The 27,208-nt window shown below is 43.6% G+C and overlaps 1 protein-coding gene across 20 annotated transcripts in view; it reads right to left on the bottom strand.

Annotated features, from left to right (window-relative positions):
• PLEKHA6 (pleckstrin homology domain containing A6) overlaps positions 1 to 25,587 on the bottom strand; it is a 235,629-nt gene extending 210,042 nt beyond the window's left edge. For 6 of the 20 annotated variants that reach the window (XM_078391905.1, XM_078391911.1, XM_078391908.1 and 3 more), the window contains exon 1: positions 5,260 to 5,629. In XM_078391905.1, coding sequence (XP_078248031.1) covers positions 5,260 to 5,483 — 224 coding nt within the window. In that variant the 5' untranslated portion in view covers positions 5,484 to 5,629. Of the gene's footprint in view, positions 1 to 4,713; positions 4,853 to 5,259; positions 5,630 to 13,150; positions 13,209 to 21,582; positions 21,660 to 22,640 lie in introns of those variants that run through there. The other 14 variants (XM_078391915.1, XM_078391920.1, XM_078391916.1 and 11 more) reach the window with 6 other exon arrangements.
• Positions 25,588 to 27,208: the final 1,621 nt, after the last annotated feature.

Here is a 27,208-nt window from a genome sequence, read left to right as displayed (position 1 = left end):
GGATGAATCACAGGCTGGAAGCTTTCTGGGCCAAAGGGCAGATGTCATTTTCAGGGATTACACTGGGTCACAGACTCACACCCACTCTAAACCAGGCGAGTTTTGAAAACCCAAAGATCCCTTTGAAGCTTGCTTGGAAAAGTAACTTTTTTGCTTATTACTTTTACTACAACTCTTGAGAATCCCCTGGACTGCAAGGAGAACAAACCTATCAGTTTTAAGGAAATCAACCCTGAATGCTCACTTGAAGGACAGATCCTGAAGCTGAGGCTCCAGTACTTTGGCCATCTCATGAGAAGAAAAGAGTCCTTGGAAAAAACCTTGATGTTAGGAAGGTGTGATGGCAAGAGGAGAAGGGGACGACCAAGGATGAGATGGCTGGACAGTGTCTGCGAAGCAACCAACATGAACCTGACACAACTCCGGGAGGCAGTAGAAGACAGGAGGGCCTGGCGTGCTCTGGTCCATGGGGTCACGAAGAGTCGGACACGACTAAACGACTAAACACACACACACACAACTCCAAAAATACTCAAGACGTCATGAATTACAACTAGAGCTTGGATAAGTTACTCTTTGGGACTACAAATTCCCAAATGGTCACGGTAGCTGCCCAAAATAGTAACTTTTCCAAGGTCTGGTTCCTCCATTGGTAGAGCAGTATTGGGATGGGAAGGACTACATAGGGCAAATGCTCAGTTCACGTGTGAAACCATTGTGCTGCCTGGGGACAGAAGAGCTCATTGTGCTACCCTAGTAAGTGAAAATGCATGTATGATGTTGGAGCATGAGGGTGAAAGAGTGGGGAGAATCCCACAAACACATCTTCCTGTCCTGGCAATAGGAGGAGGAGAAGGAGGAGGAGGAGGAGGAGGAGGAGGAGGACGACAACAACAACAACAACAACAACAACAACAACAACAACAACAACAACAACAACAACAACAACAACAACAACCTTTTGAAGGTGGAGCTCAAGTGAGAAAATGCCACCTATAGATGGACACTTTGTGATTGAACCTGGAAGTCCCACGCTTGAGTTACCCTCATTCTTTAGCATGTATCTTTCCCAGCCTTCTCCAATATCACAAATAATTCTCAATTTTTTTCCTTTATTTTAACGATGTATACCCTCTTTTCATTTTTTTAAAAAAGAAACTTGAATTTTACACCCCACACTCATATTCACCCACTCACCCAACACTACAATATAACAGAAAACCATACAAGTTGAAGTAACTTATCACCATTAAACCCCAGTGAAAATAGTAGTCCAAAATGTATTCGGAAATAAAAAAAATGTTTTTTGACACCATCTATAAATGGGAAAAAGGGAAGCCCATCAGTCCTTTCATGGAAGATAATTTCACAGTTGTCATCTCACAACAGAGAACCTAGCTATCAGAGCTGAAGGAATGAGGGAACAGAGGGGAGGTCCCCTGGTACTAACTCTATAGTTTTCTTAATGATAGGATAACTTGGGTCATGATCTACTGATTTAGTTCATTAACCCATGCCAGGAGAACTGGGATATCTTCTTGTTATGGTTCTGTACCTGGGAGAACTTGGCATCTTCAAGTTTTAGGATACATGGTAGGCTTTAAGAAGGAGGGATTTTTTAAATCATCTTAATAAAAGGTTTACCAGGTGATGGGCTCAGAAGAATGGATTGGCAGAGCCTGAACGATCCATTTTGGCAATGAGAGCATCATTGCCCTACAGTGGACCGCTGACTTACAGACGGCTCGACTTACAGACTTTTCAAGTTACGGACTTCTCTGGCCGCAAAATTTAGGTTTGACTTGCAGCCGGAGAATTGACCTACAGACCAGAAAAAAACAAAATGGAACAAAAATGGCCGGTTACGGGATTAATCAGTTTTTAATGCATTGTAGGTCAATGGAGACTCAACCTACAGACTTTTCGACCTGCAGCCACCATTCCAATATGGATTGATTCCGTAAGTAGAGGGCTCACTGTATTTGTTAAGCTTAGGTCATGTGAGACTGTCATACATGGGGAGATAATGCATGAACAGGCTGAAATGCTTCAGTCTGAGTGTGCAGCAGGTATACTGGTTCTGCACGGAACCCACCTGTTTTGTGTTTCCTTATGCTCAGAAAGAGCAGCTGGAGGTGGTATTTGTGCTCAAGACGGATGTGTTTGCATCCGTCCAGCAGCAAATTGGTTATGGCTCAGGTACTGGGATTAATTGACTTCCTCAGCTTGTGTGTGCTATATTAGCATAGCTGCAGCTACCTTGTGAGTAAAACCTGTAAATAGCTTTAGAACCGGGTGCTAAAAAGCATTATGGAGCAAATCAGCTTATCAGTATCATAGCCTGACTGGTTTGTGTATTAGAAGGTATAAGCTTGCTAAAGATATCTAATAATAGAAGATACCAATTAGAGTTGGTGTTTGTTTTTTCTGCTGCTACAAGTAAGGGACCAGATTGGCTTTTGATGGTGACGCATTGGATAGGGAGGACTCAGAGGAAGGAGCCTCAGGAGTGGGGTTTTAGCATCAAACTCCACTGACTGCAGCATGTCTAGGCTGCAAGTCACCCTGTTGAAGACAAGACCCAACTGGAGCAAGCAAAAACATGGATTTGTTCAGTCTATGGAAGAAGTAGGAAAGAAGATGTTCATGTTTTCCACCTATAGACCTAAAACAGGCTGTGATGACCTCAGAGCCATGAGAGGGACAGAGTAAGAACGTCAACACCATGATGATATCAATCAACTTAGTTTTCAAGCCAAATTGATTTTCCAAAGTATAAGCACTCCTGTTGATCCTAGTGCCACTGGCAGCTGTTGGCACAGAGTACTTCATTCAGATCAAAAGGTCAACAGCTACACTTTCCAACAACAAAACACAAAACACCCCCCCTGCATATTCAGGCACCAAATTAGATTAGATGCTTTTAAACACTCAGTAATTACCAGCTCCTCTTTACACTGCTACTCATATGACCAGGCCATGGGAAAACACAGAGGATTGAACCAGGATTATACCAGAAGGTGCTCAAATATTTGAATATCTGTATCTCATTCTGAAAGCTCTGAAAGGGTTTTACAAGAACCAGACATACAGAACTAATTTTCACACAGACATACATGGCACAGGGAACCTTTTCAGAGGGCAGAGCTGCTCCAAAACATGATATGAAAGAGGCTGCAGCCCACTTACAACATAACACAACACACAGGTTTGGAGCAGTCCAGGACAGCTCATCTTAGCTGAAATTAATGAATATTTGAAGGGATGGTCTTTGATCATCTAGGGGCTGGGGTTGCTTTACTGGTTGCCATAATTGCAAAAGGTGATTGGATTTGAGATTTGGCTTTTAGGGTCTTGGATTTGCTGGTTGTGATGGCAATTAAGCTCAAGAGCTCAACTGTCATTGGGTGCATGAGATCAAAAAGGCAGAGGGGCTTCTGGCAGTCCATCCCCAGACCCATTACACTACCTCGATCCCAGTCAGGAGAGCACCAGCTCACTTTCCTCCATGGGGGACAAGCACCAACCACTGAAGGGGGGAGGCAGGCCTTCCAGCAAACACCTTGCAATGCAGGTGACAATAAAAAAGGAAATACTGTCGGTTACCCAATAGGGAGGCCTTCTAGCGTTACCCCCCCCCCCCGCCTATGTTTCCTGAGATGCAAATCCATTGACCGTGTGGAAGGGGGGTTATTCCCGGGATGTATGCACGGGAAGGCACTGGTCGTCTTTCCACGCTGCAGCCCCACACATCTCTCACCGTGCACGTGAATTCAAGAACCAGAGCTACAAGCAGGTTGCCCTCGCCTCTCCTCTCTCCCGGCTTTCTTCTGCACATCTATCGCTGCTTCCCATCGCCGCTTGCACAAGAAAGACCTGGCCGATGCTTTCCGACACCGCCGGCGCAGGACATAAACCGACTCGGCAACGCAACCTGATTTCTCCTCTCAGCTAGCTTAGCGGGCACCCGCTCCTCGAAGAGCACGCACGCCGCCTCGGGCTGGCATCGCCTGCGGAGACCGACCACCGCCAACCCGCCCCGCGCTCGCCGTCTTCACCAATTCAGATTCCCAGCACCGAGGGGCTGTCAAGACCCATCGAGGGAACGAGACAAATCCCCTGGGATGCCACGGGAACAGGGGCTCGACATCGCCGCCCGAGAGTCACGCCGGGGCATATGTATTCATTCTCTCTCTCTCTCTCTCTCTCTCTCTCTCACACACACACACACACACACACACACACACACACACACACACACACACACGTGGGTTCTCCCCCCCTCCCCGCAAGCCTTTAGTAGGCAGACTGCGTGCCCGGCGGCGAGGGTGGCACGCACTTTCCGGCACGTCCATTCCGCCCCGAGGCTGTGCCGGCCAGCCTCAGTGGCATTCTCCGCACGCCTCGGGAAGAGGTCCGTCCAAAACAGACAGCGCTGCCCCGGCAAGCAGGCAGGCGGTCGTGCTGGTGGGCATCCGTTCTCAAGGCACCGCGGAGGGGCCCTCTCCTCTCCCCTCCACCCCGCCGCCTCGCGTGCCCTGCCGGCTGAAGCCGGACCCTTCTTTGTCCCGCTTGCCCGAACTCGCCCCCGCATCCTCCCCGAAGCCGAAGCCCTGCACCTGCCTGGGGCTGGCCGGCCGCCTCGTCCACCCCACGAGTGCGGCTGACGGGCGCCGCTGGAGAGAGAGAGAGAGAAGAGAGCGAGCCACTCACTGTGCAAATGGCTTCGCGCCGCGGCTTGTCTCCGGGTGGGCAGGCTCGGAGCCATGGCGAGGCGAGACGCTGACCTCCTCCGCGGCTTATTCCGCCTTTTTCTTCTTCCCTTCCTCCCGCAGAGCGGCAGCCTCTTCCCCGCGCCCTCTGGCCTCGGTAGTCCGCTCCCCTCCCTCGCTTCCCTTTAGTCGCTCGTCACCCGCTCCCTTCCATTCATCCTCAGGGCTGCGCGGCAAGCAGGAGGAGGGCAAGGCGGCGGCGGCGGCGCTGCTGCTGCTGCTGCTGCTCCCGCTACGGCATCGGGCATCCTTCCCCGGGAGCCAAGAGCTGGGCATGCTCCATGCGCTCTCGGGGGGGGGGGGGGGAGGAAGAGAGAAGAGAGAGAGCACTGAAATGTCACGTGACGCCCGAGCTGTCAGTGAGCTCGAGGAGTAAATAGTAGCGGGGAGTGGGATTAACTCTTCGCGCCCCGAGCGGGGAAAAGGTGCTTCGTCAGCGCCGCCAGGCAAGCCCTCCCCTCCCCATGACGCCCCCTCGGCGGCTTACCTCGAGATGAGGCGAGGCCACCTCCTGTCCTCTGCCGGGGAAAGGCAGGGGCAAGAAGAGGCGTCGGCGAGAAATCGCCTGAGGAAATCCCATTGTGTGAGCAGCAGCAGGAGGGCGAGGGCTCTCCGGCCCAAGCAAGGCGCCAGAGGCTTTCGGGGCTGGGGCTGGAGAGCGGCGCTTGCTCCCCTTGCGTGCCTCTTTTCAGACGCGCTCCTGTTTTTCATCCTGCCCGAGCGGTGCGCATCGATCGCACGCCATTGCAGCCAGCGAGAGAAGGATCCCCCGCAGCAGGGCAACCGCAAAGAGGCGGCCTTCCTGCTGCTTGGAGACCCTTATCCACAAGCGTCAAGCCCCTCTGTCCACTCACAGACACCCCTCGGGGCACTTCTGCTCGGCATGGCTGCTGCTTCGAGCCCTCTTTCCTCCACCACCTCCTCTTAGGAGATTTGAGTGACTCTTCCACCCACCACCCGCCCCTTCTCTACCACCCATGTCCGCTCCCTATGGATCCTCTCCACTTTTCCAGCTAGTGGCCAGGGACAGCGGGGAGAGAAAAGCAGGATGTAATCCATCAGGCGTAGGCAAATCGACCCACACACACACCCCCAAACAGCATGGCAAGTTAACCGCCTCCAGGGCTGATGGAGGGAGCTGCTCCTTTTTTATTCTCTTCCTCTTTTGCCAGAAGGAGGTTACATTTTCTGCCACCACCTCATCGCAGGAGGGGAGAAGCTAAAAATGGACAGAGCCAGAAGCCCCACCACCACCAATCTCTCTGTCACACATATATTGTTATGTATCCTCCCTTTGGCATATCATGGGAAGGCAGGGTCCTCTGGAAAAGACAAAATTGCTGGGAAAGGTTGAAGGCAGCAGGAAAAGAGGAAGACCAAATACAAGATGGATCAACTCCTCCTCAGAGCCTTGAGTTTGCAAGAGCTGAGCAGAGCAGTTGAGGACAGAACATTCTGGAGATCTTTCATTCATGGGGTCGTAATAAGTCAAGGGTTGACTTAGCAGCAACAAGAAATCCACACTTTAAAACACACATCCAGAGATCAGACACCTTACTTTTCTGGACTACATCTCCCAGATTCGTCCAGTCCGAGAAGCTGAAGTCTAAAAAGATGGCATCTCCCAGTTCTTGGGAGACACCATCTCACATACCATTGCACACTTTAAGACAAATACAAGGCACATTTCTAACACCTGCCCATATAACCTGCCCATCCATGCTGGCAAATGGGTGTGAAAAATGCCTCCCCATTGTCTTCAATGGAAGATTTTTTTTTGTTTTTGAAGCACGTAGATAACACATGGATGTGTGAACCTTTTTTTAAGGGGGATTGCAGGACCAGAAGAAAGGAGGACTGATGTCTCCTCCCCAGCCGATCACCACCAGCACTGCAACAAGACTTAGGAAAAGTCTTCCCCTGGCCTCTATGAAGGCCAACCATAAGTGCAGCAAGGGGGAGGAGTCACAGTGCGCAGGGAGGACAAGTTCATGCTTCCCTCTCCTTTGGCCATCTCCTAATTATGACCCCCATGTAGCAATTTACACTTGGAAGAAAACTTATCTTACTGGTGTTAAAGGAAGTTTTTTTAAAAAGCTTAATTGTTCTGGGAAAGGTGAAGCTGCTGGCTGGATATAATAATGGTATGCTGTCAAGTCAATTTTGACTTATGACTACCCTTTTCAGGGTTTTCCAGGTATAGAGTACTCAAAGGTGGTTTACTATCCTCTTCTTTTGAGGGCATCTTGGGACTGTACAGCTTCCCCCCCAGTCACACAGGCTGGTTCTTCTTGGATGTACAGTGTAGATATTAACTCTCAACCTCTGGCTCCACAGACAAATATCTAACTCACTGAGCTGGCTGGAAGGGGAGGCTTTATAAACTGAATCCACTCCTTATATTGCAGGTTGCTTATCCACGTTCTGGTGTGGATGCTGTAGAATAGATTGAGGCATATAATGCTCATCCTTCTGATGCATTTTTTCCCAGGATAACAGGGTGAGGGCAGAAAGATGGTTTGGAAAAAAATGGTGCTGGACTTGTTCACCTCCTAAAAGCTTTGGGGTTATTTCTGGGACTGAACAGGAAGATGGTTTTTCTTTGCACTGTTTCCCACATTACATACAGTGGATAAATGAAAGACAGGGTTAAGAAAGAATTGCATGCTTACTCCCAGAGGTAAAACCAAGCTATTCAGTCCAGAGAAATAAATCTGATTCCAGGAAAAGATAATGGTAGAAGAGACAGCACTCTGTTACTGATAGAAACTTGCTACCAGCTCAGGAAATGGGCCATGATGAATAATAGCTGCTAGAACAAGAATGTGGTCTGAAATGGGCCCTCATTTCCCTGTGTTATGCATGTTTACTCAGAGGTAGCGCCAGCTCTGGTCAATGGGGCTTTATTCCCAACTAAATTACACACAGAGTTATGAGCACCACACAGTTGCAGTAGGTCTCTGCCATGGTTCCACTTTATGGAACTCTGTGTTTTGCAACTTGTTTTCCTACTTAGAATTCTCTGTTAGAAGCTATAGGGCACTTCCCTGTACTATAGCACTCTAGCGCTTTAGCAGAGAATTCAAAGTACCATCTCAAACTACAAATCCCAAGATCCCATAAAACAGAATCTATGTACATTCAATGCATTCATGCAGTTAAAGTTATAGTATATCAAACTGCTACAACTGTGTAGTATGGATAAACTCATAATATCAACAATGCCAAAGTTGGAGTTAGTTTGGAAAGCCATCCATTTAATGCTTCGTAAACAAACGGACAGGGAGAGTCAGAGCTTGGAAACATTGACTGGTAGCCCTTTCTGTTTATATACCACAATTGGTATAAATCTTGGTAGCAAATTACTGCACGTTAAGAGGTCAGCATAGGCAAGTGCTGCTGAACACCAAACCACCCAATTTTCTGTGCAACAGGAATCTCTGTATTGCCTTCTTACCTTGCTGCAATTCACTTCTGAGATTTCCATTGATTGTATTATACTAGTGGGCATACCTAACAGGATTCTGTGTATTAACCTTTTGGACTAGTAGACTGTCCCAGCCGACATGGCTAGAGATTTTCCATGCTCTTTCACAGAACAGGCAGAGACTGGTATTTTTATCCTAGCCTGAAATGGCTAAGAAGAGTTCTTGTTCCGTATATCTGAAAGAGGCAGAAGAAAGCCCAGGGGCTATGTGCAGAACTTACACAATGGATTTTTTCCTCTCCTTGCCAGACCTAAGGCCCTTTCATCTCTGTTATCATTGCTGCTGGAACTTATTGGTTTTTTTGCCTGCAGACTCTGAAGGAGCTGATACAGATCTGGTATGGCATTGTCATAGAAGCATAGTTTGTGTTGATGACATAATTGCATTCCTAGCATGGTGGCTACATGAAGGTTTAGGTGTTTAGAAATCCAGGGCTGGGCAATGGTTAAATGGAAGTGGGAGGAGGCTGTCACATCCCATATATGGTCTTTTATGGGTAAATGTGGCCTCACACCACCAGAGCATCCATCCAACAGGTGGTTTAATAACACAGAGAAGAGCTGAAGCCACATATGCAGAGATATTTCAGAGTCTGGTGAGCTCTGTGTGGAGCTGGCGGCAATCTACTCTTTCTGAATGGGCGAATCTGTTGGCGCTACAGATGGATTAGAGTTGGGAGGAGTCACAGGAAAGAAAAATAACCACTCTTGAGCCTCTAATCCCCTCAAAGCTTTAGGAGCTGATTGGAATGGATTGGCTTTCACTGAATGCTCTCTGCTCCCTTGTGTCCCACATTGCCAAGCACCTCCCACACCACAGATAAACACTGGAATTAACTCTCTGTCTGCCAGCCTGGCCATTCAGTGCAACTAAAAATGAGCATGGGTCCCTTCGAAAAGTGTTCCAATTGAACAGAACACTAGAGAAGCTGCCCCTTATTACTAATTCCTCAGCTTCCAACTAAATCTAGATAGAGATTGGAACGGATGCTTTTTCAGGTATAAGACTCTCTCAAGCAGCATGGAAAGCTTTACATTTGTTGCTACAAATCAAAAAGAAAGTATTGAGAAAGATAAATTTTTGGGTGCTATTTTGAACTGGTTCAGCTAACCAAATAATACAGATGTTATTGCTGTAGATATCAGCTGCAAAGGCACATTAAATAGTTGTCTGCAATCACCTGGACTGTAGCTGCTGGAGGAGTTCCCACATGGAGTTAGGATGCAAATTCAAATGTAAGAATCTTCTGCTTATAAGAACTTTTCTATGAAGTGGCTGCATTTTTCCACTTCCCACTCTTACACTGGAGAAGGAGTCATATATAGGCCAGTTATGCCTTGTGTAAAACTAAGGAGCCGTACCTGCTCTGAGTCAGTATTCATTCATAGATGGATAATGATGACATCCATTATAGCCAAGAGCTATTGGAGCTGCTCAGGAAGAGGACACATTGGTCTCCTGTTCCAAGATATATTGAGAGATAACAAATATATTCATGTACAGCCCCAGATATTTTGCATTTGTCGTAAGCTTTGGCACCACCTTGTGGGAAATAATTTCACATTGGAAAGATCAAATGCATACCAGCACAAATTATGCTATGAACTACAAAAGCACATGGATGCATTCAACACACACAGCTAGCTGAAGGGAGGAAAGTCCCTGCCAAATAGATGACGCAAGGACCTACATTTGGATGAAAATGGGGACTAAAAGCTAGAGAAGATCCTATTCAAACTCTTGTTTTCAAATTGTGTTTGTTTTGTTCTATTTATGTGATGGTATCCAGATAAATTTTGCATACCTTGCTGAGGCTAATTGATGAGGTGATGCAACACATCTGGGTTCTGCAATTAAGCATACACACCGCCACATGATTAAGATGTGTCCTGGCACTTCATCAATTAGCTGCAGACAGCTACAGCAAGTAGGCAAACCTTACATGAACAGCAATAGGATTCTGGCCGAGGCATTAAAAAACACTAATAAAGAAGAATAATACAAGTTTATGTCAAAATCCTGGATGATGCCTTGTCCTATGCTGTTATTGAACTATATCACCTGACTATTTTTAACTGGCATTGACATTTTCTACCTACGTATTTATAGAAGGCAACACCTACTGTTTGCTTGATTATTTATTATGCATTGGCTATATCTCGCCTCGTGTTGTTTCACTCCCAAAATTGGTTTGTACCCTTACTTATTAAGTTCTTAGACTATGTTGTTGGAATTCATGCTGTATTTAGTGTTTATTGCTCTGTGTAGTTTGTTTTAACTGTTTATAAACCAGTCAGAATACTGCTTCAGAACTAATGGGGCAGCAAATAAAATAAAATAAATATCTTGCTTTTTCTCCAAAGCAATTCCAGGGAATTTCACTACTCAGCAAGAGCTGAACCTGAAGCTCCCAAATTCCATTGCAAACCTCTGATCTTATCTCTGTGCTTGCTGGTGATTTTAAATGCACAGCCTTTAAATAAGTCAACACACACACACTCATCATTCTTATCTCAAAGGGGAGAAATAACTCTGATTTGGTATCTGCACCTATTGCAACTATTGTGGAAAGCCCACTGTCATGGATCTGGGTTTACTGTACAAACAGATGACAATATTTCTTCCCAGTTCAATCGGGCTCCTTGGGATCATCTCTGATCTCTGACTTGCCTTGTAGTCAATGTTCAAAGGCCATTTGCCTTCTAAGTAACTCCCTGGCAATGCTAATCCAGGTTCATTGATGTTGAGAGGAGTGATGATGAAAGGAATTCAGCTATTAACATCTCATTCAACCTTGGAGGGTAGGCCAAAGCCCCACAGAACCGCTGTGAACCGTTTTGCTCGAAAGAGAGCCAGTTCCCTCCAGGGATGCCTCTAAGATGCTGTTCCCACAAACGTAACTAATCCATCATACAAAGCACACCAGGAATGCTACTAGCTGCTTCCATATAATATAATAGGTTATACATATTTTAAGCTCAGTTATATCATGATATGTCATTTGTAAAATGAATACCAGCTCTCTAAGAAAGAGACAAACTGTTTCAAACATCATACTCTGTGTAAGGAGTGATTTGGGGGATTGACTGTGAAAACAAGGACCCAGTCAGACATGACTTTGAGGTCCTCTACTCCCACAGAAAGGGGGATGCTTAACACATAGTTAAAGAGATGTAAAAAAGGAGGATATTCTTGCTTTCCTTACAGACATTTATGTGGAATGATATAACTGCTTACATTTTTGGAATGAAGGGGGCAGGAGGCTTTGGGCAGAGGCAAGAATGTGAAGAAAAATGGGGTCGGGGTGAGGACTGGCATGTTAATTAGAAAGAAAAAGGTTTGATGGGAATCTGGCAGTAGGCTGACTTGCAGAAGGCTGATCAATAAATACACACACAAACACACATGCACAAATACACATATTGCTTTAAATCAAATTAAATTTGAGTTTGAATTGTGCTTGGAGATTCTCAGTCTATTTTTGGTCACAGCCATAAACACAACATGAAAGAAATATAGGCTGAATCAGGATGGTATAAGTCGTATAACGAACCTTAAAAGGTAGTGGGTGAAGAATTGTTTCCAGTCTGTGGCCCCCTTCAAATGTGCCAGCCCCCCCCCCCGGGGCTATATGGACCTTGTTGAGAATGGCTAGGCTAGAAGACAATGATCAGTAAGACCCTGAAACATGGGTGCACAAAGGAGCCTAGATGTGTGAATTTGACCCAACGATAAGCAGTGGGATAGCATTGGGATGTGTGATGGCAATGAATCCAGCACGGTTGGAACTGCCACCTCATTGAGGGCTCATCCCACTCTATACCTGCCAGGCTACATCCATAGAATCCAGACCACCACAAGGTGAGCCACCTATGTAATCAAAAAATCTACTATAGTTACATGGACCAACCAATTATCTCCTGTTGAAAGAAACTCATACTTTAACAGACCATACAAGCACTCAAAACTCTATCTACTGCTCCTTAGATGCATCCTAAGCATGAGATATATCTTGTCTACAGAAGCTCTTCAGGATGTAAGATTCCTGCTGCATCAGACCAAAGTCTATGTGCTCCAGGATCCTGCCTTTTACATTGACCACCTACAAGAAAGCCGACCAAATCAAGACTTGTACACTAGCAGCTTTCAGATCTAAACAGTGTTATCTAGAGGTTTTATACTTAGCAATGGTTTTACACTCTAGTGTTATCTAGAGATTTTATACTTAGAAATGGGCAGCTGGGGGAAGAATATCTGGAGAATCCTGGACATGGTAATTGTTACTGGACATGTAAATATTATCACTGCCATCTTCTACACAAGCACCACCTGATTCAGTCCAGAACTTGGAAAAGTTGTTTTCTTGAACTACAACATCCATGTCCATGTTGGCTAGGGGATTTTGGAAACTGTGAGCCAAGACTATTTTTCTAGTCTTTAAATATAAATTGTACTTTATGATTTGCATAAGCAAACAAACAAACTATCCCCCAAACATTGCCAAAGATAATTTATATCAAACACATTTTCAACAAGAAAGTATATTCAATTCCAACAACAACACAGTGTGTAGCTACTGTGAGAACTAAATGATTCTTAAAAACACACACATGCGTAAAGCTAAAAAACCTCCACAAGATTCTTAATATAACTTATCTATAATATAACTTATCTAAAATTATTAGTAAACTACTGTATTGCATTATACTTGCCTATTTGAATTGCATCCTACATTTCCAGTCTTAAATCTCCTTTTCTAATGGTTAAGAATATTTGGCAATTTAAAAATCATTTTGCAATTTTAAAACTCTCATTGTATCCATTTCTTGTACATCTGATGTCACCTGGAGAAAGCAGAACCATCATCTCAAAAATCAGTAGCTCACTTACTTAATAAAAAATATGGCTCCCTCAGATGTCGTGTCCATCTCCCAGCCTCTGGGCAGCTCTGAAAAGAAAAATAGGACACCAGACTCCCATTAGAACTAGAGGATCTCTTTGCTTCAGGTGGGTAGGAGGAGCTTCAGAGGAACATCACTGCAAGGGTGTCTTTAAAGAGGAAGGTCTAAACTCTAGGCAGGATTTCAGTTGTCTATATGGAGAGCCAAAGCATATGCAGGGCAGAATGTTTGTGACTGGACCTCCCCATTGATTCTTTGTTTTATTTATATTATAATTGGATCTCCTTATTCATTTTTCTTTGTGGGGTGGGGACTTGAGTCCTGAAAACACAATGCCATTCTCTGGCTATTAATGTGGAAGGGAAAACATACTGAAATAACATGATTATGCTTTTTTTTCTAAGCCATGGAAAAGTTACTCTCTCTTTTTAAAAAATCTACAGCTCTTATAATTCTCCAGCCAACATAGCTATTTGGAATTTAGAAAGGTATCATCTCCCCCCCCAAAAAAAAAACACTAAATACCCAGAGACCTTTAGGTAGTATGGGCTACCTAAAGTTAAATAAATAAATAAATAAATAAATAAATAAATAAATAAATAAATAAATAAATAAATAAATAAATAAATAAATAAATAAATAAATAAATAAATTTATTTTCCAAGTGCTATTTTCCTCCTCTGCCACTAATAAGAGCTACTAGTTTTTGCAATCTGCTGTGGGGAACTTGCAGAAAGGATTATCCCCACGGACACCCTCCATCAACATACACCCCACAATCTTGATTCAACTAATCAATCACACACATACTAGGCCAATTATTTTAATAAATACAGGTAAATTGGGAAAGTGAGTCACAGGTCTTGTTCTAGCCTATGGTTTGCCTCTCAGCAGTTCTGAAATGGTTAAAATCATCATCATCATCATCATCATCATCATCCATTTCCAAAAGCTCACCTTCCTATGTTTCATACAAACAGAAAAAACACAGCAGTCCAGAGTTGTGCTCTAACACCAACTGAATATTTAAGTTTTACCCTTCCTTTATTGTACATTATGAGTGTATTTAGATGTTATTTAATATAAACTGCTTCTAACAGATTGAAACACAGAGAATACAACAACAACGTTGAGGTTTTTGTGTGCTGCAGGGAAGACAGGGTGTATTAGTTGCAGTGGTACGTTAATTGTAGCTAAGGGCAAGAATTTAGACTTTGTTAAATCTTGTTCCTCTCTCAAACACACAGACAGACACTAATATCCACAACTGATAGCATGCACGTGCTAAAAATGTAAATGTAAGCTACTTTCCTCAAGATAAGAGTCTCCGGTCAGGAGAAATAGCTTTGTTTAGAAATTCAGCAAAAATACTTTTGTTTTCAATTTCACCTCCACAAATTTCACAGGGTACATTCAAAATAAGGGCTGTCAGGGAGTGAAGGAATGGAATCGTTGATGAAACAGGCCTTCCAGTCTGACAACTCCCTGGCTTCCCAATTACAAACCTGAATATCAGCTGGGTGGAATGCGGCATCTCTGGAAATTTCACCTGAAACTGACTCCTCTTCCCTCCCAATTCAGTGCATTAACATGTGACTTTCAAAAACTCTACTGCAGAATATTTGTCCTTCCTGCAATTTAACAATCAGGAGGGGCAGTCAATGCTGTGTCTGTTAAATATTTTGGACTAAACTCCTATAAGCCAAAGCCACCATTGGCAATGGTCAGGGCTGAGGAGAATCCAAAAATCCTGAGGGTACCATGCTATCCACCCTTGCAATTTACACTGTCCAATTAAAGGTTGGGAAATGTATGACACTCTAGTTCAGTGGTTAGGGAACAGGGGTAAATTACCCCAAATGGGATAAAAATGAAAACCATGGGGGAAATGAGCAGAGTGTTACCCCCCCACTCCCACCCCCTGCAGCCGAACCGCAAACTGGAAGCCACTTCTCCCTCTTTCCTTGGTTGTGGCACTTGTAAATCCTCTATTCTTTTAGAGATCAGAGATAAGGCTGCTTGATCGGTTACAGCTATAGAACACTCCTGGGCAGTCAATTCACCTTGTGAATGACTGCTTCCGCCGGAGGTGACTGCAAGCAGGAGGAGGGAAAGCTCCAGTTAAGGAGGGAAGGAAGGTGCGAGAGAGTGATGGGTAGCTTCATCAGCTTGTTTAAATGTATGTAGAAAATTGAGGGAGGCTGTGTGTGTGTCTGTGTGTGTGTGTGTGTGTGTGTGTGTGTGTGTATGAGAGAGAGAGAGAGAGACTGACAAAACTGAAAAAAGGAACAGGCAAAAAGGACGGAAGGCTTGAATTAAGGGGGGAAAGGGTGGCTTCATCAAGCTTGTTTAAATGGAATGAGAGGAAATTGATATACTGAACTGAAGAAACTAATTGTTGAAAATTGAGGGAGGAAGGGTTTGTTTCTCTGTGTGTGTGTGTGTGTGTGTGTGTGTGTGTGTGTGTGTGTGCGCGCGCGCGCATGTGTGTGCGTGAGAGAGAGAGACAGAGAGACTTCACTCTTTCATAAAACCATGAAAGAAGGAACCTTTTAAAATTTAATCTCCACTGCATTTAGCTCGCAGTTTCTGCTGAGAACAGCAGAAGTCTGAATCATGTTTCTCTATCTCTCATCCCCAAAGTAGATAAGAGTATCATAGTTTATTCCCAAAATTTGAATCCCAGTCTTTCTGCTCCTGGTCTTAATTTGACTGCAGCACTAAACAAAAGACTGTGGGTTTCTTTATTGAGTCAATCCATCTCATGTACAGTCTTCCTCTTTTCCTACTGCAGTGCACTTTTTCCTGCATTGCTGCCTTTTCCAGTGAGCTTGTCTTCTTATGATGCCACTGTAGTACAGTACCCTTTGTTTGGTTATTTTAGCTTCTAGTGAAAGCTCACACTTAATTTGCTTTACTTATCTTTCTGACAAGTCATAATAGGTTTGTCTTCGCTTTCCTCCCAAGAAGCAGGTGTATTTTAATTTTGTGGCTGCTGTCACCATCTGCAGAGATCATGGAACCCCAGAAAGTAAAATCTGTCAAAGCCTCCATATCTTCCCCTTCTGTTTGCCAGCAGGTGATGGGACCAATGGCTATGATCTTAGGGGTTTTTTTATGTTGAGCTTCAATTTTTTGCAGTCTCCTCTTTCACCCTCATTACGAGGTTCTTTATTTCCTCCTCAGTTTCTGCCATCAGAGTGGTATCATCTGCATATCGGAGGTTGTTGATATTTCTTCAGGAAATCTTAATTATGGCTTGGGATTCATCCAGTCCTAGCTTTTGCATGACGTATTCTGCATATAAGTTAAATAAGCAGGGAGACAATATACAGCCTTGTCGTACTCCTTTCCCGATTTTGAACCAATCAGTTGTTCCATATCCAGTTCTAACGGTTGCTTCCTGTCCCACATATAGATTTCTTAGGAGGTAGATAAGGTGATCAGGCACTCCCATTTCTTTAAGAACTTGCCACAGTTTGCTGTGGTCAACACAGTCAAAGGCTTTTGCGTAGTCAATGAAGCCAAAGTAAATTTTTTTCTGGAACTCTCTGGCTTTCTCCATAATCCAGCGCATGTTAGCAATTTGGTCTCTAGTTTCTCTGCCCCTTCGAAATCCAGCTTGTACTTCTGGGAGTTCTGGGTCCACATACTGCTGAAGCTTTCCTTGTAGGATTTTGAGCATAACCTTGCTAGCATGTGAAATGAGTGCAATTGTACGGTAGTTGGAGCATTCTTTGGCACTGCCCTTCTTTGGGATTGGGATGTAGACTAATCTTTTCCAATCCTGTTGAGTTTTCTATTGATGATGATAAAAAAAATAGCGCACTGGTCCTTTGATATTGGGCTGTGGCACCAGGGTGGGTTATATGACCTTTAGCCTGGTTTGTTCCTTTTTGCACACCACACACAGAATGATTAAAGTGGTAGGAAAAGCCCCCCCCCTCTGTGTTGGCTGTCTCCAGCAAGCACATCATTGCTAGCACCACTCTGGCAGGCACTGATGATGATTAAATCCTCTGCGAACTAGCAAAAATTTAATGCAACTTGCTAGGCACATTGGACACCTTACTACTCCCCATACCACCCCATGTCTTTCAGCAAAAATAGTGCACATTTTTATTAAATTTGGTGCATCCTGCTAGTTCGGTACACAGCCTGTGTAGATTCAATAATATTTTGAATTCAAATAATGTATGATTTCCTTCCTTTCAAATCAAGGGGGTAATGTTGGCATATGTGAATTTTTTGGGGGGGGGGTAAAGTAAAAAAAAAGTTCTCTCACCCCTGCTCTAGTTAATAATAATTTTAGAACTGCAGAGCTGGAAGGGACCCTGTGGGTCACCGAATACAGTCCCTATCAGGAAGGCACAGTGGGGATTTGAACTTCTAACCATACCTAACACACTAAGCCATCCAGCAGTTGTAGGATTGCAATTCCCGTGTGCCTTAGGCAGCACTGTGAAAGGAGAAGAATCTTGGACAACAGCATCTGAAAAGTCAAACCACGCTATCCCCAACACAGTTTAGTTTAAAGATCTGCTCACCCAACTGCCAGATCCATTAACTATCAGGCTTTCATCGAGCTCCACAGTCTGGACACATAGAGGTTTCCATGATGCCCATCCTCATAACATACAGTAGTTTAGCTATAATGGGACCAGTGTGATCTGTGTCAGTTGTGTAGCTTGCTTCCAAACACAAGTGTCGTATAATAAGATGTACTGGTCCTCTCCACCCCCCCACCCCCAGTATTTATTATTTATTTATTTATTTATTATTCAATTTCTACCCCGCCCCTCTAGACAGAGTCTACTCGGGCGGCTTACAAAGAAGAATAAAATATTATGCTTCTTTCAGTTTCCACACAGCATTTCTTGGACTGAACACAGGGAGTGGGCAAGAACAATCTTCATTTCTGTGGGAATGAACTCTCGGGCTACAGCCCTAGACATGCTTAATAGGAAGGAAGACCCACTGAGCACAGTGGAAGTTAAAAGACTTAGAATCTAACTAAATAATGCACAGAACTATGGTGCCAATCATGATTTCTCAAAGGCAGCCATGTCAACCTGGAAGAGTCTGGAGTTAGTTTTAAAAAAGGAACTTTTCCAAATGGGGTTATTGAGTCAATGTAGTATAAGGCATAGAAAGTCCGATTAGGACTGGGAAGACTTAGGTTCAAAATCACAACCAGCCATTAAACTTCCTGCGTTACATTAGGAGAATCATCAACCCTGACCCAAACCTTCCTTGTCAGATTTGTGTGAGGATAAACCAGAGGAGGAAGAGTCACGTGACAATGAGTTGAGTTCCCTGAAGAATGTGCAGAGTTATTACTATTATTATGACTGGGACATTGGGACACGAAATGGCAGCCGATGGGGAAAGGCAGACTTCTTATAGTGAGAGCACACTGTAATCATATCTGACAGTCTAGCCATTTTTTTCTTCATGCACCTTGTAAAACTGACAGAAAACACAAGCCATATTTACACTAATGTTTGCAGCTTCTATATAATTCTCAGCCTATGCAGAGGCAAGACACTTTTTTGTTTGCAGCAGGAAGCTTCACTTTACAGTATTCTACTCCATTGTCTAAATTCAGCCTTCCACATTCTCCAGACCTGGCTAGGTTTAGGCATCTGAGTGCAGAGCCAGAGGTTGGGAGTTGATTCCCCACTGTGCTCCTGTAAGTAGAGTCAGCCTCGGGCAAACTACAGAATCGCAGGGAACTTCCCAGAAGAAGGGAATAATAAACCGCTTCTGAGTATTTTCAACGTGGAAAACCCTGAAAAGGGTCACCATGTCAGAAGTAACTGGACCACATGTAACCCATATGAAATATTGGTTCAGCCCAAAGGGGTGGGACTAAGAAAGAGCAAGGCTGTGAATAGGAGGCTTAAATCAGAAAGAGTGGGAGAGCTGAAGAGGCCAGAGCTGCTGTTGCCCACTGCTAGGCTCTTGCCAATTTGGTCTAGGGCATTGGTGTCCAACCTTGGCCCTCCAGATGTTCTTGGACTTCAACTCCCAGAAGCCTTCACCACCACCTCTGCTGGCCAGGATTTCTGGGAGTTGAAGTCCAAGAACATCTGGAGGGCCAAGGTTAGACACTACTGGTCTAGGGTTTGGAAGATTCTTCAAATGGAACACATTTTTCTGTGTTAAGGACACCCAACCTAGTTGTGGAAAATTTCTTGGATTTTTGCAAGAATTTGAATTCAAAGGGGCACTGGAACTTTGCAATTCTACAAGCAACATCTGTATTGGTGTTGCTCCTGAGGACTTGGGTGCACAAACTGTAGCATTTTATTGTTACAATTGCTTGTATTGTCTGTTATAATTGTAAATAAGACTCATTTTTTGAAATTGTGTTTGCCAGGTTCACCAATAGACATTTAAGCAAAAAGACCCATAGAACTTAAAAGTGTTACAAGCACATGATTGTTACTATATATTCCCTGGCCGTGTCTTTTCGTCTATTTGTTCTGATGGTTTTCTGTTTTCCTCCAACCAAGGAAATCAAACAATGTGCCCAGACAGGACGTATGTAGCCTTGAGTCCACTGTGAGCCACATACACTGTGAAAATGGGGGGACCTTAATGTTTTTAACTTTGCACCTCTCAGTCATTCTATGGACTATGACAGTGAACTTGAACGCCACTGTATCATCTGACGAGACTCATTTCTTCTTCTGAAACAACTTGCAGACGGCAAGGACTTAAGTTCAGCCTTCTCCCATTTTCTCTTCCCTTTCCTGCTGTTTAATTTTATCACCTGGGCTCATAAAAATATTGGACATCTTGCATTTTCTTTTTGCATCTGCACCCATTTTTAATACCTTTTTGGCTTGCCTATAAAGATATAACCTCAATATTCCATCTATTCTAATGTCTGTCTCTAGCCATTGCAAGAAATTGTTTTCTAGAGTTTGTACCTGAAACAGATTTCAAAGGTCATGGAAACATTTCTATCCATTTGGGGATGAAGTGTGTATTTTGTACACACTAACTTTGCTCAACAGACTCAGTGCTAAAAAGCAAAGCTGGTAATTTCCAACAGCTTTTCTAAAAATAGAATAATCTCTGAGAAAGAAACATTTCGGTCTATGCACAAAATTCAGTAAAGTTACTTGCCTCGTGGCCATGCTGACTGGGGATGGAGAGTCTGAGAGCAGTAGTCTAAAAAAAGTAACTTTCCCAGGCTCTGTTTATGTACACACACATTATTTCTATCTGAAGGGGGAAAGAGCAGTAAGAGATTTGTTCTCAGCTTTAGCTTCTTTCCAGGCATGTTCTCCTGGAACCTGATCATTTTTCAGTTCAACAAAATAGAGAAAGTGGTACATAGGAGAGGATTATGGAGTTGTCATCTATACTGCTTCTTCCTGAATGAAGGGCACTCTTAAAACCAAATCCCTACAAATACAGTGGGATTTGTGTGTGCTGGAAAGATCCAGTGAGTGAGGCAATGGTCAAGCACAGAGGCGGCACAAAAGGGATGCCCAGAACAGTTGAGAAAAGCAAGTTTACTCCCTTGTAGTTCAAACCACAGAAGCAGGCTTGAACTAAAACCTTGATAACATTGAGTGGCCTTTTTCCATGATTCATTCAGGAGATAACATTAGCATGTGTGCAACCACTAGGCTACATTTTGTGATGCAACCAAACACACTCAATGCCTGCTTCTTGTCTTTTGTTAGAGAGCAAGATTTTGTTAAGGACCACAGGCAGCTCGTGAATGGAACAGAAAGGGAGCTCTTGTCCAATTCATGGGTGAGTCACTCCCACTTGGTGCACAAACTGCCCTTGCTCTGGGCTGAGGAAACCCTGGCCCTCTAGATGTTTTGGGCTACAAATCCCATAATCCCTTACTCCTGAGAATGGCGAATAGGGCTTCTTGGAGCTGTATTCTAAAGATTAACTTTCCCAAGCTCAAGTCTCAACTAGCTGACTAAACAAAAGTTCCTAGAAGAGAGTTCTGGAAGATACCACATAATAATTGAGGTAAAATACAATCAGCCCTAGTAGAGACTCTTTTTGTCTGGAAGCATTCTTTATCTGAAGTAGAGACTTTTGTATCTAAATAATTCCCTGAACTTTCTGAAAGGATGATGTGTGGTCCTTTCCTGGTCTACCTGCATAGGTGAAAGTCATAAACCCCAAGACAAAAAGTTCTGCATATGTACGGAGGAAGTACATTAGACCATTTCCTATAAAGCATAAACTGAGATCATATTCGCTCAAAACCTGGATTCTTCCTGACATCTATGTTTCACTTTTCTTTGAGAGATGTCATATACTTAACAGGGTTTGTCTTTACATGATACTTCTGTTCTGACTGTCTTTGCAAGGTAGGCCAACTATTCAGCAGCAAGAAGGCAAGTATGGAGATGGAAGTAATAGCAGTTGTCTCCTTACCTGACCAGGTGAAGTGCCCACTCTGGATGGGACAGCCACTGCCTGGATGTGTCCAGGAAGTAGATTTTGATTCATCACTGTGAAGGAAAATACGCACACACATAAAATAAAACAAGAAGATGTAAGACCCAATATTGTGTGTGCACAAAGCAAGGGTCAAGAGAAGTCATGCCATAGCAATGGCGTACAAAGCATCATTGATAGCTGCATAGGTTTTTGGCGGGCTTTGTTGTGGCTGCCAGAAATGCAAATTATGCACGGCATATTACTTTATAGACTGTTCTACACCTTGATCCTCTCGGTACAGGTCCTACAACCTCTGCCAAAGGTCACAATTAGCAATTAAGTATGACAAAAGTATTAACACATAGGAGTGTCACTATCCCACATGAGCTGGTGGACAAGAAAGAGCAGCAGGTTGGTCAAAACCTGTTACAAGATTTCTTCCAAGTTAAGCTAAAGACTTTTTCAAAATGTAGATTGAATGAATACCAATGCAAGACAGAAAGCAGAAGATAGCCAATGTAAGATTAAATCTCAATTCTTTCCCCAGTGTTAAACTTTGTATTCAGATTGTACAAACAAGAAACACAGAACTCATTTTCAGGCTGATATTCTTTAAGATATTTGCCAGCAAGTTTTAAAAATCCATGACACTGTACTTCCAAGTGATTATGCTAAGAACCAGGCTGTAATTGTCACTTGTAAAAATGGTCCCTTCTCCTTTTTCAATGAACTTAAAGATAGCCCCTCCGCTCCTTTCTTGGGAGGAACAGCTGGATAGGCTTCTGATCTCCTTTCTCCACATGCTCATCTCATTCCCAACAGAGGCACAGGTACTCTCTGAGACAAAACATACAGCAAACTGGTCTTTACACATTGTTCACTGCCCCAGACAACAGCTTGGAAATGTTACTTTTGGCAACTAAAACCCCCAGAATCCCCCAGCCAAGCTAGGGGATTGTGGGAATTGTGATCCAAAAAGTAGCATTCGCAAATGCCCTCACAGCCTGACAAACTGGAAAAAACAGAAATAGAAGGGTGAGAATAGAACATACTTGATAAAGAAGATTCTCCCGTCACTGCAAACGCCGTAAGTCCACCTGCCTGGCAGGTCCAGCCAGTCGACGTCCTCAGTGGCCATGAAGCCTTTGCTGCTGCAAACTTTACCAAGAAATGAGAAGGAAATCCAAAAGCCAGACTATCGCAAACAGTCTGTTCCCCAGTTCGGAACCTAATGAACCCCTACAACCACCACCTTACGCTAGATGGCAAGGCCAACAGCTGGGGCTCAGGAAGCTGAACCCTGAGTTAATACAAAGCCCACCTGCACCAGTCTCGCAGGTAGCTCAGCCCTTTCTCAGAAACTCTTGTTTTGCTGCAAATAGCCCAGGAGGAGCGGGGGGGGGGGGGGGGAACCAGGGCCTCTGGTTAACTCTTTCAAGGCCCAGTTGCTGATCCTTCACCTTCAAGCTGGCCTGCACCACAGGAGGCCCTCCAGCTAAGGTAAAGACAAGTCCAGCTAAATCTGCCTCACTGTGAAGAAAGTGAGGCTTTCTTCCTCCACAGCCTGCAACAACTCAAATCTAATGCTCATACATTAACTCTAGATGAGGACTAAGGGGGTGGGGGAGAGAGAGAGAGAGAGAGAGAGAGAGAGAAATCTGCCAGCCTTCTTTCTCCTTGTTGACTGAACACACAAGTCACCTGTGCTTCTCAGTTGGAAGCAGTAGGCATTTTTCTTTCTCTCTGCCACTGCAGCCATCAATTATGGCTTATTCACCAGCAGAGGTAGGGTTTGAGACACTCCTTCGTGACCTGGGGGTAGGGAGGAAGAGGTCATAAATGACTATTTGCAGGGTGTTTTTCAGCCTCTTTTACCACAACAGGGAAGGGAGAATGACAGCTTCTTCCTACAATTAATCCAGAAAAAGAGGGAGCCTCAGCCCTAGCAAAACAAAGCAGGTCTTCGTCAGGTTTGTCATATAAAATGTTGTCACAGGGCCCACAAGCGCCCCTGTTATAAACCAAGTAAACTGATCTGCCCAGAGCTAGAGAGAATGGTGGGCCGACTGTTTCCCAGTGAGGACACATTATATAGCAAGGGGTCAGATAACTGTGGTCTTTGTGGGGTTTTGACTTTCAGTTTTCATAAACTCTACACAGCATAACTGATGGTGTGGGGTGATGGGTGTTGTAGAATAACATTGGGAGGGACATAGTTCCCTAATCCATGGATTAGATAATGGTGTTTTATAGTCATTGTCATTTTTTAGATTTGAAGCCCAGATATGGACTTTTATAACTTAAGTGTTGCTGTAAATTACCCTAGTAACACAAGGGGGGGGGGAATTAAATTGGATTAAGACTAAATACTTTTGCCCATTTATCTGGGAATAAATTCAGATGAACTCAATGGCCAGTGTTCTACTAGTGTCTACATAAAGTTTGCATAACTTACCACTGCTGTTGATGTGGCATCAATGCTCATCTCAGTCGCATGTGCACTCTTGTGCTCAGTTGCACAACACTGATACAGCCTGACTCCTCATCAGTTAGCCACAATTAATCACAGCAAGTTACACTCACCTTTTGTGAACACCCATAAGATTTCCACCAATGTTACTAATCATGGATAGAGTTGCTGGAATGCACTGCAAGCTGCACTTTGAGCCCACTGAAATCAAGGGAATTAAGATAGTAACTAATGACTAAATGTTCTCATTAAAATCATCAGAGCATAGAGACAACTAATTCAGTGTTCTTCCACATAGGCTATTCCTAGCATTTATTCCTCTAATAAGCTCAAGGTGAGATATATAGCTCTTTTCCTCTACATTTTATTTTCACAACAACTCAGGGAAGTAATTTAGTCTGAGGACTGGTCCAAAGCCAGCCAGTGAATTCTATGGCTAAGTGGAGATTTGAACACATGTCATCTGAGTCCCAGTCTAATATGCTAATGTTTATACCACATGGACTTTTAATACTATTTAACTCAACCTTTAATTCCTCCTGCAGTGCACCTTACACCTATTTCAGAACTACCAAATGTTGACACTGTTAGCCATAGTGGTGGACAGATTTACAGGGGTCCCCAACAGGCTTTTTGTCTTCACAGAGAAAGGAGAAACTGCAAACTAGAGATGGGTAACCTCAACAGGATCATTTTTGAGACCTGCTGACACCCTAATGGATGCATTCTGTAATGTGAATATATGTAAAATGCAATGGTTATTAATTATTACTGTAAAGTTTGCTACTTTTTTGTTAACAAAAATAAGTTTAACTGTTATTGTTTTTAAAACTGAAAGTGTCCCCTCATGCCCCCTAGTGGTTGATTTTTTTAAAACAAAAATACTTTTTTTAAAAAAGTGGTGAGGTTGAGAAAGAGTTTGAGAGCTGTATGTTCTCCATCTTTGAATTCATTTAACACTGATAAATCCTACTGCACCTCACTATTTTTACTGTTTCCAGCAGGCAGGTTTTTAAAATGAATAAAATTCAGCTGCTGGAAAGAACAGCTAGAACAGCAATTCCACTAAAAACTGATGATGTTTATTATTCATCCTTAAACAGTGTCCTAATCTAATCCAGTATCAAGATTAGATGGGAGAGGTGGTACTAGGTAAACAATGTGAATGTGTCTGAAGGACTTTGTCACATTTTCCTGTGCTCCACTGCAGATAATTTTAGGACTTTATAGTTGCAGTTACGCAGCAATCGAAGGAACAAGAATGTATCGGCTTTGCTGATTTTTTTTAAAAAAGGTCACTTCTTCAAGAACTTGGAGACAAGTAGATGCACAAAAATAAGAGTGTGCTAGCTATATTCCTTAAGATCACACTGTAAAAGCTACCAGGGAATCCTAACCACAATCTAATACATTGCTTAGATTTTGGGCTGCTTAGTTCCACTGGTCTAAATAGGAAAAGAGAGACATTATCACATAGTACTTTGAAAGAGATGAGGTTTCTAACTAACATAAGCTAGTAGTTTGCATGTGTGACAACCCCAGACCCACTGGAGTATGCCACACTTTAAATATGCTGCCACCAACCATTCCCTATAAGAAGTCACACAGACCAGGAATGGATTTTAACAAACAAAAGAACAAGGTTTATTTAAATAACAAACAGGGTAAATAAAAAGATCAAGTAAATAAGATACTGTAACGTGGCTTAGTCTCACTCATACATACAACAGTTTGGTTCACACAGAACACTTTAAACTAAAGCACAGACCCTGAACCTATCAGTTCTGGCTACCTATAAAGAAACCTGAACCTATCAGGTATGTACCAACTGACACACAGTTGTACTCAGTCTGACACACAGACTCCAACTCCTCTCACTCTTCACACCAGCTTCTAAACTTCTCCACACAAGCTCCACATATATATACAGTACAGCTCCTCCCCCCTGATGTCCCGCCTTCCACTCCCCATAGGATGGAACTTTCCCTCCAAACCCATGACAGACAGGTACCACCAGTGCTGTATGTAACAGCATGTATTTCTGACTTTTGCTTACCTTTCATGAACATGGAAAAAAATGTAGGTAGCAACCACTGGAAAGTAAGTTGTATATGTAGTCATACTCCAACTATAAACATGCAGTACTTTACCCGCACACAAGCAAAAGGAGCTAAGTAAGCAAACCTATGCTGTTGCTAGGGTGGAGAAGGTACTGATGTGTGTGTATGCTCCTTTCATATCGTGCAGAATTCTGAATGTATCTTGTCACCTCACTCAACACACTATCAACCACTTGTTCTGCAGGTGAGTCAAGAGAGATATTTGTGGTATCCATGCACAGGAAACCTGCTTCATTCTCTGCTCCCGTCAGCATCTTAGAACCAGAATGGAAATGCAAAATAGATAAATAAAACAACAGCAACAAAGTCAAATGAAATAGAAAGCATTCTGAAACTCTCCAGATTTTTATTTTGGACTGAAGCAGGGAAGCCCACACAGGACTAGCTTTGGATTTTCTACATTTGTTTGAAGGCCTATAGGAGGAGAGCTAGAACTGCTGGATAGCTCAGTGGTTTAGGTATCTGGTTGCAGAGTCAGAGGTTGGGAGTTCGATTCCCCCTGTGTCTCCTTGAGAGGGGCTGGACGCAATGATTCATAAGCCCCCTTCCAGCTCTGAAGTTCTAAGATGATGATGACAATGAATAATTCAGCTTCTTTCCAATAGTCAAATTCAGAGATGACCTTGAGTGGTGGGGCCACTCACGGTGAATGAGTCAAAAGGCTAGGATCAAGAATACTTAGCATGTTTTAGATCAACTGCATATGGCCAAATACCCAACTTCAGGACAGGCATTCCTGACTCTTAAAACGGGAAGAATACTGTACCAAAGCTGGGGAAGCACTAAACAGGAGTACAGTATCATCTGGAGAATCCCAAAGGACCAGTTGCAGACTCCAGGAAGATTTGATTTGGTCTCAAAGTCTAAGGGTCTCCATTGTCATAGTGGTAGGGGAACACATGGGCTAGTTTGCCTGAGAAGCTATGAAGAAGCCCTATTTAGCTGTTATAGATTCCGGATCTGGAAACAGGCTTAGAACACAACACCAAGCCCCTCCGCCTGTTATTGCTTCTTTGTGGTTTCAGTGCTG

Source organism: Pogona vitticeps, chromosome 4 (assembly GCF_051106095.1).
Source record: "Pogona vitticeps strain Pit_001003342236 chromosome 4, PviZW2.1, whole genome shotgun sequence".
Lineage (NCBI taxonomy): Eukaryota > Metazoa > Chordata > Lepidosauria > Squamata > Agamidae > Pogona > Pogona vitticeps.
This window is presented reverse-complemented; position numbering and strand designations above follow the sequence as displayed.